General features: G+C 29.8%; 4 protein-coding genes across 4 annotated transcripts; 1 reads left to right on the top strand and 3 right to left on the bottom strand.

The window, feature by feature from the left end:
- Positions 1 to 401: 401 nt before the first annotated feature.
- Positions 402 to 1,667, bottom strand: LOC124418916. Its single transcript, XM_046946819.1, has 2 exons — positions 1,254 to 1,667; positions 402 to 1,185 (listed from the first exon to the last, which is right to left on the bottom strand). The coding sequence occupies exons 1-2, from the start codon at positions 1,626 to 1,628 to the stop codon at positions 907 to 909; spliced, it is 654 nt and encodes a 217-aa protein (XP_046802775.1). The 5' UTR covers positions 1,629 to 1,667; the 3' UTR covers positions 402 to 906.
- Positions 1,668 to 6,503: 4,836 nt separating this feature from the next.
- LOC124419123 lies at positions 6,504 to 7,118 on the bottom strand. The gene is made up of 2 exons (XM_046947527.1): positions 6,763 to 7,118; positions 6,504 to 6,705 (listed from the first exon to the last, which is right to left on the bottom strand). Exons 1-2 carry the CDS (start codon positions 6,916 to 6,918, stop codon positions 6,517 to 6,519), a joined length of 345 nt encoding a protein of 114 aa, XP_046803483.1. The 5' UTR covers positions 6,919 to 7,118; the 3' UTR covers positions 6,504 to 6,516.
- A 1,970-nt stretch (positions 7,119 to 9,088) lies between these two features.
- On the bottom strand, positions 9,089 to 9,740 carry LOC111680139. Its single transcript, XM_023441763.2, has 2 exons — positions 9,372 to 9,740; positions 9,089 to 9,305 (listed from the first exon to the last, which is right to left on the bottom strand). Exons 1-2 carry the CDS (start codon positions 9,738 to 9,740, stop codon positions 9,111 to 9,113), a joined length of 564 nt encoding a protein of 187 aa, XP_023297531.2. The 3' UTR covers positions 9,089 to 9,110.
- Positions 9,741 to 11,067: 1,327 nt separating this feature from the next.
- LOC111680113 (phosphatidylinositol-3-phosphatase SAC1) lies at positions 11,068 to 14,490 on the top strand. The gene is made up of 5 exons (XM_046947388.1): positions 11,068 to 11,509; positions 11,695 to 11,786; positions 13,522 to 13,974; positions 14,063 to 14,250; positions 14,311 to 14,490. Exons 1-5 carry the CDS (start codon positions 11,466 to 11,468, stop codon positions 14,473 to 14,475), a joined length of 942 nt encoding a protein of 313 aa, XP_046803344.1. The 5' UTR covers positions 11,068 to 11,465; the 3' UTR covers positions 14,476 to 14,490.
- Positions 14,491 to 14,787: the final 297 nt, after the last annotated feature.

The following is a 14,787-nucleotide window of genomic DNA, read 5'->3' as shown; positions in this document are numbered from 1 at the left end:
CTGAACTAGAACTAGAACTGAACTAGAATTGAACTAGAATTGAACTAGAACTGAACTAGAACTGAACTAGAACTAGAACTGAACTAGAATTGAACTAGAACTGAACTAGAACTGAACTAGAACTGTACTAGAACTGAACTAGAACTGAACTAGAACTGAACTAGAACTGGACTAGTACTAAACTAGAAATGAACAAGAACTGAACTAGAATTCTACAAGAACATTATTTCTAAGAAATAATATAGATGAAACCATGAAAATACACAAATTGTGATTGAATAAAATTGCTATATAAAATTAAGCCACCCTAATGTACATATCAGTAAAGAAATATACTGATAGGCAATTAAAACATAGACCTACTCATAAATGAAATCAAATACGATTTATTTATAATTTTTTTATGCCAAACAATTTATTTTCAAAAAGTGTGCTAATTGTAGTAAATAACATGAGTTATCAATAAAGTTTTTTTAGAAGATTAACTATTGATGAAATTGTTTTTGTCATTTTACCACTTTCCCGTGTTCTGTAAATAATATTAATAAACTTTAATTACATTTTACGTTTTAGCCAAATTTCCTATCAACCAATGACAATCAATTTTTTAATAAAAATAGAAAACACAAAATTCGAATTCATAGCATAATTTTAAAAAAGTATTTGTCCAATTCACAATCCATATGGTATCTTTGTAGCATTGTATGTCATAAAAACTTTTTAAATAAAAATTTTTTAAACAAAAACAAATCAATTATAAAAATGTACGACATACTACGATACAACCGTACAACACTGACCGTGAATTGGACAATTATGTTTTAGTATATTTTAAAAACTTATAGAAATATTCCTGTACAGGAGGTTAGATTGTCATCATGTTCAGAGGTAGATAAGTTGATAATTCTACTTTTTCGTTGTTATAGATTCTGTGGTAGTTTCTATATTTGGTGTTGGTAGGGGTTTTGTAGTGGTTGGCTTAGGTGTAGGCGGTTGTTCCCTTCCCAATAGACAATCGTTAAAATGATTATAACAATCATCGCGTTCCTTTTCATAGATAATTTTTGTTTTATTGGTACACTGTTGTTCATTGTATTCAATTACACGTATGCGTTCCACATAACTACTCCTTTCGGATGAGGCATCATTGGAGATGCTACGCAAAACTTTGATACTATCATTACCCTAATAAAAAAATTTTATATATTTTTTTATTCACTCAGAACTTTGTTATAAGTTATTCTTAAACTTACCTCTTCGATAAAACACTGATATTCATCATCAATCTTTAATTCTTCCTTACACAAAGCCAAGGCGGCACAAGAATCTTCTGTGCGATTTCTTAAACTTTCTCGAGATTCTAAAGTTTCCAAATCAACTTCATTACGTTTATCTCTGGAAGCTTTATTGCATGTCTGATAATTAGTTTCATATTTCGTTGTTATTTCTCCCATTTCCCAAACAAGGAAATTAAAACAATCTTTATATCCTTTAGGATTTAAAGCTATAAAATCAGCAGATCGTGCAATCAATTTTAAAATATTATTTTCGATTTGAGGTTGTGCAACTGCACAAAGTAATATTGCAGATATTGCATAGAAATTAAATATATACAGTTTGGAAAACATTTTACTTTAACTTCTGCTCGAGAACTGTTAATGAATTGTGACCAAATTGAGGTTTTTATAGCCCCCCAATAAAGAGATCTTTTACATTTTAAACAAAGGAAACAGAGTTTTTTTCTTTATTTTTTTTTTTTTGTAGACAAACATTTACTCCATAAAGGTTCATAACTCCCAAAGTTATTTCATTAAGTTATCAATGCAATTTTGTATTTTTCTATTTGTATGCAGTAATTATTCACAAAATTGTTTAATGTTGTAATTTTATTTTGATGACACTTATCTGGCGATAACAGAGTTCAAATTTTATAATTATTATTTTTTTGTCTTCTAGAAAGTATTTATATAGATATTTTATATTGATTGAGTTTTCGAGAGGAGATTCGAAGTGATTTTATATTTATATTAGTACTAGCAATATAAATAGGAAACCTACTTTACGATTTTGAAGATTTCAACTACAATAGTTTTGAACAGTTTCCAAGATATACGAAATTGTGTATTTAATTCTTGTATGTGGTTTCAAGCCCCCCATTGAAAATACGCCCGTTAAACTTTAAATGTTCATATGAATATCAAAGTTATTTAAGTAATATTTGAAGATTCTAGTTCTAAAAGTTTCTCAGATATACGATTTTTTATTTAAATCATGTGGGGGCTTCAAGCTCCCCAAATGATAATCCGCCCTTTTTCCTCCCTAATGTTTAGATGAATAAAAAGGTAAAGTATGCAAAATTTCAAGAATCTAGATATTTTAGTTTCACAGATAAACAAAATTTTGTATTTCAATCCTATGGGAGGTGCCCCTTATACTCTATATGTTCGGATAAATGTTAAAGTTTTTCAAATAAAATTTTTAAGATTCTAGTTCTAATAGTTTCTAAGTTATACGATTTTTTTTAATTCATATGGGTGCCTCAAGAAATTTTAAGATTCTTATTGTAATAGTTTCCAATATAAACGAATTTTTGTATTTATTTTATATGGGAGGTGCCACTCCCCCTAGTGCTAGCCCGCCTACTTTTTATCCTAAGTAATCATATTGAAACTAAAGTGTTTTCGACAAAATTTGAGAACTCTAACCGTTATACAGATTTAATATTTTAATTATATAAACGCGGCACCTTGCCCACTTTCAGACATACAGGAATAGGTTGTGAAAATTTAAAGAAAATCGTTTGGGCCGCTTAATAGTCTACAACTTTCAAACAGAAAATAAATTAACGAGTTACTTAATAAACTTGTTGTGGCTTCCGGTAGATTAGTGGTTAGTGTTCTATTCTGGTAGACCGGAGGTGGTGGTTTCGATTCCCACCTGTAAGGATATAAAGAAATTTTCGTGAAAAGCTGGGACATCACATGCTTATTGTTCAGACAATATAAAAATGATCTAACAAGAAGGAATCGTTTAGTTTGGGTGTCGCAAGGTATAAATATTACTTTGGCAAAGCCATATGGGCTAACCAGAACAGAATCTACTTTTAATATCGGTCGAGGCAATTTCGCCGGGGTCTAAAGTTCCTGGTAATTTCTTCAAAAGACTAAAAATAACCTACAACCCCCTTAACGAATCGCAAGAAATGTTTAACCCATCTAAAAAAATGAGTTGAGTTGGATTTGTAGAATTTCTCAATCACACCAGATTTTCGAGATATCAAGACCTAAAGTTAAAAAATCCCCGTTTTTGACATATTTGAGAAGTTTGAACATAATGTAGACATCATTTTTTGTAAAATCTGTTCTGTATGTCTGTACGTCCAACAAAATATCTCAGAAAACTTATATGATGGATTCTGATTCCTGATTCGAGTTGAAAACTGCTCAGCCCTTTAGAAGAATTATGAAATTTTAATTTCTTTTACTTTCCGTATTTTGTAGAACATTTTTCCTACAGACGGACATGTAATTCAGATTCTATCGGTATTCTTTAAATTACATTACAAAATCGAGAATATTTCAATTTTGTTTTAATTCAAGATAAATTAAAGAAAAAAATCTCTTAAACATACTTTAATTACTCTGATTGCAAAATGGCTTAAATCAACACTTTCACTCAAGTACGAATTACTTAATTCTTTTTTTGAGTGCATAATTCTTGTGTAATTTTTGTGAAAGTAATTTTACATTGTTTGCTACAAATGATTATTTCAAAAAAAAAAAAAATACGTCTGTAATAACTATTTTTTTATCAGCAAACTATTTTTGTAAAAAAAAAAAAAAAAAAACAATTTCTATCTAAAAATAATATGATAAATATTTACAATCAATTTCCTGTAACTATTCATATTTCAAATTAAATTTATGATGGACTTAATATAGTTGATCGCAAATGTATAATAACTAACTAGGATTATAAACAGTGTAAATATTTTGTTTTCTTAATAATATTTTATTTGTTATCTGATTTCCAATTAATTGTATTATTCACAGAAATGTCAAAAATTTTAAGCAATAACAAAATACCTTAAATATTGTTGTTGTGGAAAACAAAAAGTACCACGATTAAACAATTGTTGTAATTAAGTTTAAAAATTTTTTTATAAATACATAAATGATAATATTAATTTTAATTTTTTTCTATGACGTCATATTTTTATTTGGCTACGGAACAGAAAAATATTTGGTTGATAATGTTGTAAAAAGAAATTGTTATCGAAATTTTTCTATAACAACAATTTTGTATTAGAATTATATTTTATCGAAATTTTTCTACAAAAAGATGAAAATTTTATAGCAAATTTTCATTCTTTGGTTAAACCTGGTTTAATATATGTTTTGTGTTTTTCAGTAACCAGCCGCCATATAATGGTATACGCACAATTGGGACGAACGACGAATTTCGTATAGCACGACGAACTAGTCTACAACAATTCGTTGCGTAAAATGCGTCGAATGGAACACAATCAAATTATTCGTACTGCGAATTCGTTTTAAAATTTGTTCGAAATTGGAAAAAGGAACAAAAATTATATTTTTGTGAATCTCCACGATTTTTAGATAATTTTAACAGCTTTAAAATTTATTCGAACATTATTTCGAAATTAGAAAATGTAAGAAATTTGCTTCGAAAATAACTAAAATTATATTTTTGTGAATATCCCCAATTTTAAGATTTTTTTAACAGCTTCAAAATTTTTTCAAACATTACTTCGAATTTTCGAATTTAATTTTAAATATTTCAACATAGCATTGTTGTATAACATGTACTCCAAACTGCCAAATGACTTAAAAAAATTTTCGAACTTAAGTTCGAATTTTCGAAAATTTTATTTTTAGTTTTTATGACCCAGAGATTATTTTAAGAGCATAAAAAATTTTTTGAACATAACTTCGAACATACGAATATAATTTCGAATATTCGAACATAATATTATGTATTGTCATTAGCTGTACTCACAACCGATAAATTTCGGAAAATTCGGGCTAACGGTATTGGTCTTAAAACAATTTTCCCCAATTAATTCGTCGTTCGTCTGCGTACGAAATAGAAATAAATCTATCGCACAGTTTGTTACGTATGACGAATTTCGTCATATGCACTGATTGTACGAATTTTCATACTGAGGACGAAAATTCGTTTCGAATAATTCGTCGTTTGTCCCAATTGTGCTTATAGTATTAAGCCTCGTTCAGAAAAATAGTTTTTCATCCATAAATTGCTTAAATGTATCGGAACAAGAGAATATTGAAGATAAATGCTTTATTATGAAAAATAAATCACATTTAATATTCCTAACTAATGGGTATCATATGGTCGGCCACGCCCGACTATACTTTCTTACTTGTTTTAATTTAATCTCTAATCTTTCACCTAAAGATTGTTCCTAAGTAAGTTAACTGATCCTACATCCATAACTGAAAACAAAACAAGCTAAACCTAGTTTAACAGAGTAGTAAGAAACCCGCCCTAAAAGTATCATACCCTACAAGCATAATTTCGTGTTTCTAACATCAATTTTATAGAAAATCTAATTAACTGATTATTAAAAAATCTAAACTTTGAACACCAAAAACAACTCTTTTCTAAAAGGTGCTTCATTTTATACCTTACACCACTTTAGTGGGGAGGGTATATTGGGTTTGTGCTGATGTTTGTAACATAGAAAAATATTCGTCCTACACCCACCTTAAAGTATACCAATCTGCTTAGAATCATTTTCTGAGTCGATTAAGCTATGTCCGTCCGTCTGGCTGGCTGGCTGTCTAGCTGCCCAAGTAAACTTTGTGCGCAAGGTACAGGCCGCAATTTTGAAGATAATTAGATGAAATTTGGCACACACGCTTCTTTTGGCCCAAGGACGAAGCCTATGGTTAAAATATGTCCATTATTTCGACTAGCCCCCATACAACCGTACCCCCCAAATAGGGCCTTTTGGCTTATAATTAATTTAAATGATCTATTATGGTAACAAAAGTCGACAAAACTTAGTTTTATAGAACTTTAAATGACACTACCGATTTTTGTAATGATCGGGCTTCATTTGATTCTATCCCCCATACAAACTCCCCTTCAGAAAATGACTTAAAGGTCAAAATTCACTTACAAACACTAATAACACTTTTAAATTCTACATAAATAATATTGAAGAAGACCTAACTCCCCCTACCAACATTTTTAAGGATTGGGCCATATTTTGCCCTACTCCCCTTTGAGCCCTCTTGTAAAAAATTATTTTTTTGCCAAAATAAAAGTAAAAAATACTCCGAAATAAAGTTAAAAAAACAAACCAAATGCTTTATTTTTTTAAATAATCCCCATTTTTAACATACATACTGACAGGTGTAGGGTATCATATACGACTATACATTCATACTTGTTATTTGTTCAAAAACGTTCTCTTTAATTTTATAAATATATGAGAAAATTTTGATTTTGCGGAAACGAAGATATTTGTTATGAATTATTGAAACATTTTTTCAATACATTTCCTGCCTCAACAGTCGCATCTTCGAAAATTCTTTGAGCCTTAGCATTACACGACTCTAGCACACTATCGATTTCACGATATTCTTTTTCCAAATCTCTCATATGTACATTGGCATCCGAAGAAATTTTAAAGAAAACTTGACCAGCAGCCGAACCCTAAAAGAATTCAGAACTTATAAATGAGCTACAAATCTCAATAATGTTAATGCTTACCTTTGAGGCATAACATTCAAATGCTTTAATTCCCCAATCTTTAATACAGCACTCGTTTAAAGCGTCGCAAGATTTATATGCTAAGTTCTGAAATGTGCACTGTTGCTGGATGAATTTCTTATCCTCTGCCGCGTAAGCATTTTCAGCAGTGTTCATACAATGTCCACGACTTTTTTCGAGTTGATTCGTAATGTTCTTCACGGAAGCAAAATAGTTTTCATAACAAGTGGCAGAATTTAGATTAGAATCGAGAAAAGCTGTGGTCAATTGTGTTAAAACCAGACTATAATTGTAAGAATCTGAGCTAAGAACATGATAGCTGTTTAAATAAAGCGTAGTAAATAAAAGTATAAACTTTTTCAAATACATTTTAACGTTTGATCTATTTGTAGAAGGTCTTTAAGGTTTTATTAGAATTTTTACACTGAATTTTACATTAGAAACGGTTGAATCAATTAGTTCTTGCAATTTGTTTTTCTAAATCATATATAATTTGTTTGTATCATATATTATTTGTGATAAAGTCGAGAAAATTACACTAGGCAAATAACACTAGGCAAAAAAAGTATATGATTCTACAAAGTAAAAAAAGTACGAAAGTATAGTCAGGCATGGCCGACCATATAATACCCTACACCATGAGTATATTTTTAAAATTTTTATTTTTTATAAAGAAACTTTTATGTTGAATATTACCATAATTCCAAAATATTTAAGCAATTTATTGTGCCAAAAAACATGCTTGGTCCAAATTTCATCAAATTATCTTGAAAATTGCCTGTACCTTGCGCACAAGGTTTACATGGACAACCAGCCAGTCGAAAAGACGGACGGACATTTCTTAGTCGACTCAAAAAATGATTCTGAATCGATCGGTATACTTTAAGGTTGGTATTGGACCAATATTTTTCTATGTTACAAACATCAGCACAAACGTATAATACCCTCCCCAATATAGTGGTGTAGGGTATAATTACATTTCGAAATTTCTAGTGAAATGATACACAAGCAAAAAATCGATATACATTTGTATACGTGAAAATTAAAGACAACACAGATTGAAATTTTTAATTATTGACCATTAAGTCAATTTCTGAAGTTGCTAGGGGCGGCTGCAATATAAAATACTAAGGGCCAATCTTTAGGTAAAGGATTAGGTATTAAATTAAAATTAAACCTCCAAAGTACTAGTCTACATTGGAAACTTCTTTTTTGGTAAACTTTTGATTTTGCGTGAGAGAGAAACAATATCATTCATCTCTCTCACGGTACTCTCGTACTCTGAAACTTGTTTTGTTACTCTTCTCATTCGTACAACAACAAATCAATGCAATTACCTACGTAGTTTCTGAATCATAAGTTTCTTTGTGTGGACATTAAGGAAACTTCAAAAGAGAATTAAGAAAAAGTTTCTCAACAAAAAGTTTCCTAGTGTGGACCAGGTCTATACACACATAACGAAAAACACAGAAAAACAAAAACAAAATAAACAACGCAATAAAACCAACCTACATCAAAATATACGAACAGAATTTACAACAAAAACAAAACAAAAAAAAAATACACACTCAATGACGCCAACAGCATCCAAACATAAAAAAATACACAGCTGAATAAAAACAAATACATCTACACACGCACATGTACATATTTATCCTATTCACAGTGTTGTTGTTGCTTTTTTAACAAAGCATGAAAAAATGTGGCTTTTTTGATGAAATTTTCAGAGGTTGTCTCGGATTTTTGCTCATATCTCCGTTATTTATAGACCGATTTTGCTGATTTTAAATAGCGATCTTCTCGAAAGCATGTCTAACTGAATTATTGAAGATTCGGATCTCGCCGATATCTGGGGACCTCTAAAAACTGATTTCAACAGACAAACAGACGGACATGGCTTAATCGACTCCGCTATCTATAAGGATCCAGAATATATATACTTTATAGCGTTGGAAAATTATATTATAGAAATTACAAACGGAATGACAAACTTATATATACCCTTCTCACGGAGGTGAAGGGTATAAAAACAACATTGGAGAATTAGTTTTATATTAATCCCTAATCCTTCAGCCAAAGATTGGCCTTCAGAAAGTGATTCTTATCACATTGCTAAACTTTAAGTTGGGCGAGGGATTAGTACAACAGCACCAGTTGAAGAACAAAAGTTCAATATAGTTGAACAAAATTCAAAAGGGAACAACAAAAATGTATCAAATATTTTCTATAAAAAGTAAATTTATTAAAAATATCAAATTAAAATTTGAACTCAAAAAAATGTAAAGTTTATTTCATTTATTCTTTAAATATTTATTTCCTTCTAAATTTCTATAAATATAACTTTTAATTTACGATTTATTGCCTTTTAAACATTTTTTTAATGCCTGCCCAGCCTCAACAGTCTCATCTTCGAAAACTCTCTGAGCTTTAGAATTACACGACTCTTGCTCATCATCGATATTACTATAATCTTTTTTCAAATAATTCAAACATGTATTAGCATCCATAGAAATCTTAGAGAATCGTTTTGCAGATTCAAAACCCTAAAATAATTAAAATTCGAAAATGGTAAAAAATTTTTACAGATAATAATAATATCGTCCGCTCACCTGTAAAACATAACAATCTAAACTTTTAGATCCTCTTTTCTTTATTTTGCACTTTTTTATGGCATTGCAAGAATTTTGTGTCATTCTTTGTAAAATTCGCTGTTGTAGAATGTATGCTTTATCAGCTTTCTCATAAGAAATTTTAGCAACGGTCGTACATGTTTCACGACTTTTTTCGAATTTATCACTAATGTTCTTCGAAGTAGCCAAATGATTTTTAAAACATGATGAAGAACTTGGATCTGAATTTGCCAAACTATTAGTTAATTGTGTTAAAATCTGATTATAATTGTTTGCATCTAAACTTAGAACCTGGTAGCAGTTTAAATAAAATGTTATTAATAGAACATTAAACTTTTGCAAATACATTTTACTGTTTGATCTAAATATTTGTAAAAGGTCTTTATAGTTTTAATAGAATTTTTAGTCTAAATTTTACATTAGACACGGCTAAATCAATTAGTTCTTGCAATTTGTTGTCCAAAGTAGGGTTCTATAAATCGAAAGTCGAAGTCGACTATTTAGTTCCAAAAAAGTCGACAACTCGACTATCGTCTGTGAAGAAATCGACTTTGTTAATAAAAGTCGAAAAAAGTAGAAAAGTCGAAAAAAATCGAAAAGTCGGAAAAGGTCGAAAAGTCAAAAAAGTCGAAAAGTCAAAAAAGTCGAAAAATGTCGAAAATAGTCGGAAAAAGTCGAGATAAGTCGAAAAAGTCAAATAAAGTCGAAAAAAGCCGGAAAAAGTCGAAAAGTCGACTATTTATAAAATATATATAGTCGAATAAGGCAATAAATATAATGCAAAAAGTCGACTTTTAACTAAATGCAAAAAGTCGAAAAGTCGACTTTTAACTAAATACAAAAAGTCGAAAAGTGGAAAAAGTCGAAAAGTCAAAAAAGACGAAAAGTCAAAAAAGTCAAAAAGTCAAAAAAGTCGAAAAATGTCGAAAAATGTCGAAAAATGTCGAAAATAGTCGAAAAAAGTCAAAAAAATCGAAAAATGTCGAAAAAAGTCAAAAAAATCGAAAAATGTCGAAAATAGTCGAAAAGTCGGAAAAAGTCAAATAAAGTCGAAAAAAGCCGAAAAAAATCGAAAAGTCGACTATTTATAAAATACATATAGTCGAATAAGGCAAAATATATAATGCTAAAAGTCGACTTTTAACTAAATGCAAAAAGTCGACTTTTAACTAAATACAAAAACTCGAAAAGTCAATTTTTAACTAAATACAAAAACTCGAAAAGTCGACTTTTCGTTTCAACTATATAACCCTAGTCCAAAGTCGTACCTCCTTTTTACTATATAGATTTTTATTGAGGGGGAAAAAACAAAACACTCGGCAACAATCACAAAAGTCTTAAGTTAAAGTATTATAAATAGAACTAATTTTCAGCTTACTAATTAAAAACGTGCCTTTATTATCAACATTTCATTTCAAAAATGACAACAATTCAATAAAATTTAGCTTTCTGTTTATATTTCATTTTAATAAATTAAAAACACTATTAAAAAAATAAAATAATAAAACAATCGCTATAAATGGTTAACGGTCACATTTTCTAACTAAACAACGTATGGCAACACATTTTTCTGCCAGCTGATTGCAAACGTCATCGTTTCTCTCTGGAAACGTCAAAATTTTTGTGTGTGAAAAATAAAAAAAAAAAATTGTTCTCGGTTTTTTTCTGTAAGATTTTTATGCAAAATTTTAGTTTTCGCAACCAAATTTAACTACAAAAGAACTTAAAAATTATGTCTACAATAAAAATAAGCAAATAAATAATTGATAATTAATAACAAAAACACTATTTACAAAGTGAAAAAACACCAACATCATTCAGAAAGCAAAGAGTGTCGACTTCATTGATTAAAGTACAGCAAATTTTATATGTGATTTTTTTTCAACTTTGCCAGCCAACCAGACAACAACATTTGTCACAATAAATCTTAAAAAAGTACGGGTGCGTGAGGGCGCAACAGAATTTTTGATTTTTTTTGCAAGAAACCTGTGAAAAACTTTATTATAGAAATTTGCCTTATCGGCTGAGCAGAATTTAGAAGAAGAGAAAACAAAAACAATAAAATCCTTCATTATGGATGAATTACAATCATGGAATATTCACGATGATATGAATTTGTAAGTTTATACATATATTGATTAATATTGAAAAAAAATACAAACTGTCGTGTTGTTAACAAATTCACAGTTTGATTTTGCAACAAACACTTGACCCACTATGCAACCAATAACATATTTCAATTGTCATTGACCGTTTTGGTTTGAATAGTTGTGTTTTTAATTTTTTTGTTTTTGTGTTTTAGGTACATTACACCAGACCGTATTATGGTGGAAGTCAATGCATTGGACAGAGTATTGATAATCGATCGAACTTCAAGTATGATTAAAGTGCAATGTAAGTTTTATCCTGCAGTGTTTTGTTCTTCAATGAAACCTAACTTTTATGTCAATGCCAAAAACAAATGATTCATGTGGATCAATCATAATGTAATAGATAGATAGATAGATAGATAGATAGATAGATAGATAGATAGATAGATAGATAGATAGATAGATAGATAGATAGATAGATAGATAGATAGATAGATAGATAGATAGATAGATAGATAGATAGATAGATAGATAGATAGATAGATAGATAGATAGATAGATAGATAGATAGATAGATAGATAGATAGATAGGTAGATTATGAGTAGACAATTTCCATATTATATTGACAGTGTCATATTACAAAACCTTAAACTCAAATACATAACAATCCAACGTAAGAGGATTGCCAACGTTTGCCAACCTTACTCTGAACTAAAGTAATCAAAATCCCCCAGGGAGCTGAACACCAAGAATAGACTCAAGAAGAAAAGAAGCTCCTTGTCTTCCAGTATACTGACAAAATCAAACCATATCTATAACAAAGGAGTATTTATTGAATAGCTAAGCTAGCTTCGTATAAGCTAAACGCCGAAGACTATATGAAAGGGCACCTTCAAATAACACCACCGTTGTCAGAGTTTTGTCGAAATTATATTCAAATACCTTGGATCAATGGAACATACAAATTTGTCGAAAAAGTAAAGTTTATAACAATAAAGCGTATAATTTTGAGCATCTATCGTTTTAAATATCAATCAACTAAAGGTTCAATCCTGTCTTCAACGATTGCGAAGTTTTCTTTTCTGGGGAATCAGTGGTAACTATATTATAACTGTAAAACTACTGACGTCTTGCGCTAATTGACGCCTTTGATCATAATTTAGGAACAAATGTGATTCTATTCTAATTGTATATATCAATTTGAAATCAATTGCCGTTGTTTTCTTAAAGTAAATGTAATATAACGATTGCCGATTTCTTCTGGAGGATCAGTAGCGATTCCAATTGATCTTTAATCGACTGTTAATTATGTTATAACTATAAAGCCAATTGTGTATAAAAGATTGTGAATGAGTTTAGATGATTAATAGATATTAAGATGATTTTCAGATTTGAAAACAATTTGAAATCAATTATTGTTGTATTTTAGAAGAGTTGCATTTCAACGATCGCGGATTTTTTCTGGAGGATCAGTAGCCATTTCAATTAATCTTTAATCGACTGTCTAATATGTTATAACTATAAAACGAATTGTTTTTCTGTATTGTATTTGTTTGAATCATTATTTGGCATTAATTGTGTTCCTATTCTAACTGTTATAATATATATATAAACGATCTCGAAAAAGTTTTGAAGTTCGCTAGAGATTTTAAAGAGCTTCAATCACCTGAATATAATGATTGTACCATTATTTATACGTTTAAGTGATAATTTAGCATGATTTATGCTTGTATATAAACGATCGCGAATAAGTTGTGAGGATCAATAGTGATTTTAAATGAGCTTTAATCAAATGTATATAAATATAAAGCGAATGGTTGTTTTCGTGTAAATATTAATTTAGCATCAATAGGTTCATATTTTTACAACAAGTTATAGGTTCGTAATTAAAGAAAAAGTTTAGGTTTTTTAAAATTTCCAATAACAAAAAAAATATATAATAATTTTGTTTCGCAAAGTTAAACTAGGATAACTTACAATTTCGATATGATAATGTCATCTTATAAACTTTTAAATATTTTTATTTTTCTACTCACAGTCAACAAAAAAGAATTGCAAAATCTCTCTCCAAATCGACGCGTCTGCGGTATACTAGGCACCATACGACTAGTGGCCGGAGATTATCTACTAGTAGCGACACATCGTCTGTACGTTGGTATGATCAATGGTGCCGTTATATGGCGTTTAGCTGGTTACGATATTATACCCTACATTCCAACAACTACGCATTTGACACCGAAACAACGAGAACATAATGAAACCTATTTGCAAATGTTACGAAAAACTTTAGATACGAATTATTTCTATTTCTCCTACGATGAACGTTATGATATTACACACTCGTTGCAACGTAAATGCAACATGAGTGCGGAAGAAAATAATTTAAGTGTTATCGAACGAGCCGATAGTCGTTTCGTATGGAATGGAGCGTTATTGAAAAATTTCCAAAGTAAAGAAATGCAACAGTTTCAATTGCCCTTGATATTAGGATGTGAGTGGAAGTAAACTTTAAAATGAAGAAATTTATTATTTAAAAATTTAATTTATATCATATTGCTTTAATTGTTTTTGTTTTTCAGTTGTTTCCATTAACCAAGTGCAAATAAATGGCCAGACCTTTGTTTGGTCTATTATCTCTAGACGTTCGATTCACAAGGCTGGCACTCGTTTTTATAGTCGCGGCATTAACGACGATGGTCAGGTGGCTAATTTCGTGGAAACTGAACAACTTGTAGAGTTTAATGGTGAACGTATTTCATTTGTACAGGTACTTTGGATTGATAATGAAGTTGTTTTCTGTAATTAATTGTTTTAACTTTTGTGATAGACCCGTGGTAGCATGCCCTTCTTTTGGCGTCAATTGCCTAATCTGCGCTATAAACCCAGACCTCACATTATCCCTGGACGAGATCATTTGAATGCTTTTAATCGTCATTTTGAGGAGCAAATAGCAAAATATGGACGACAAGTTTTAGTTAATTTGGTAAGTTAAAGATTTTATAAGGAAAATAGTAAAAAAATTCTTGAATTTTTATAGAATATTTTGTATAAAATTCTCTGAACTAGAACTGAACAATAGTAGGACTCGAACTGCACTAAAATAGGAATAGAACTGAAATAAAGTAAGACTAGAACTGAACTAAAGTAGGACTAAAATTGAACTTAAGTAGAACTAGAACTGAACTAAGACTAAACCCGAAGTGAACTAGAACTGAACTAGAACTGAACTAGAACTGAACTAGAACTGAACTAGAACTGAACTAGAACTGAACTAGAACTGAACTAGAACTGAACTAGAACTGAA

This window comes from Lucilia cuprina, chromosome 3 (assembly GCF_022045245.1).
Source record: "Lucilia cuprina isolate Lc7/37 chromosome 3, ASM2204524v1, whole genome shotgun sequence".
NCBI lineage: Eukaryota > Metazoa > Arthropoda > Insecta > Diptera > Calliphoridae > Lucilia > Lucilia cuprina.
This window is presented reverse-complemented; position numbering and strand designations above follow the sequence as displayed.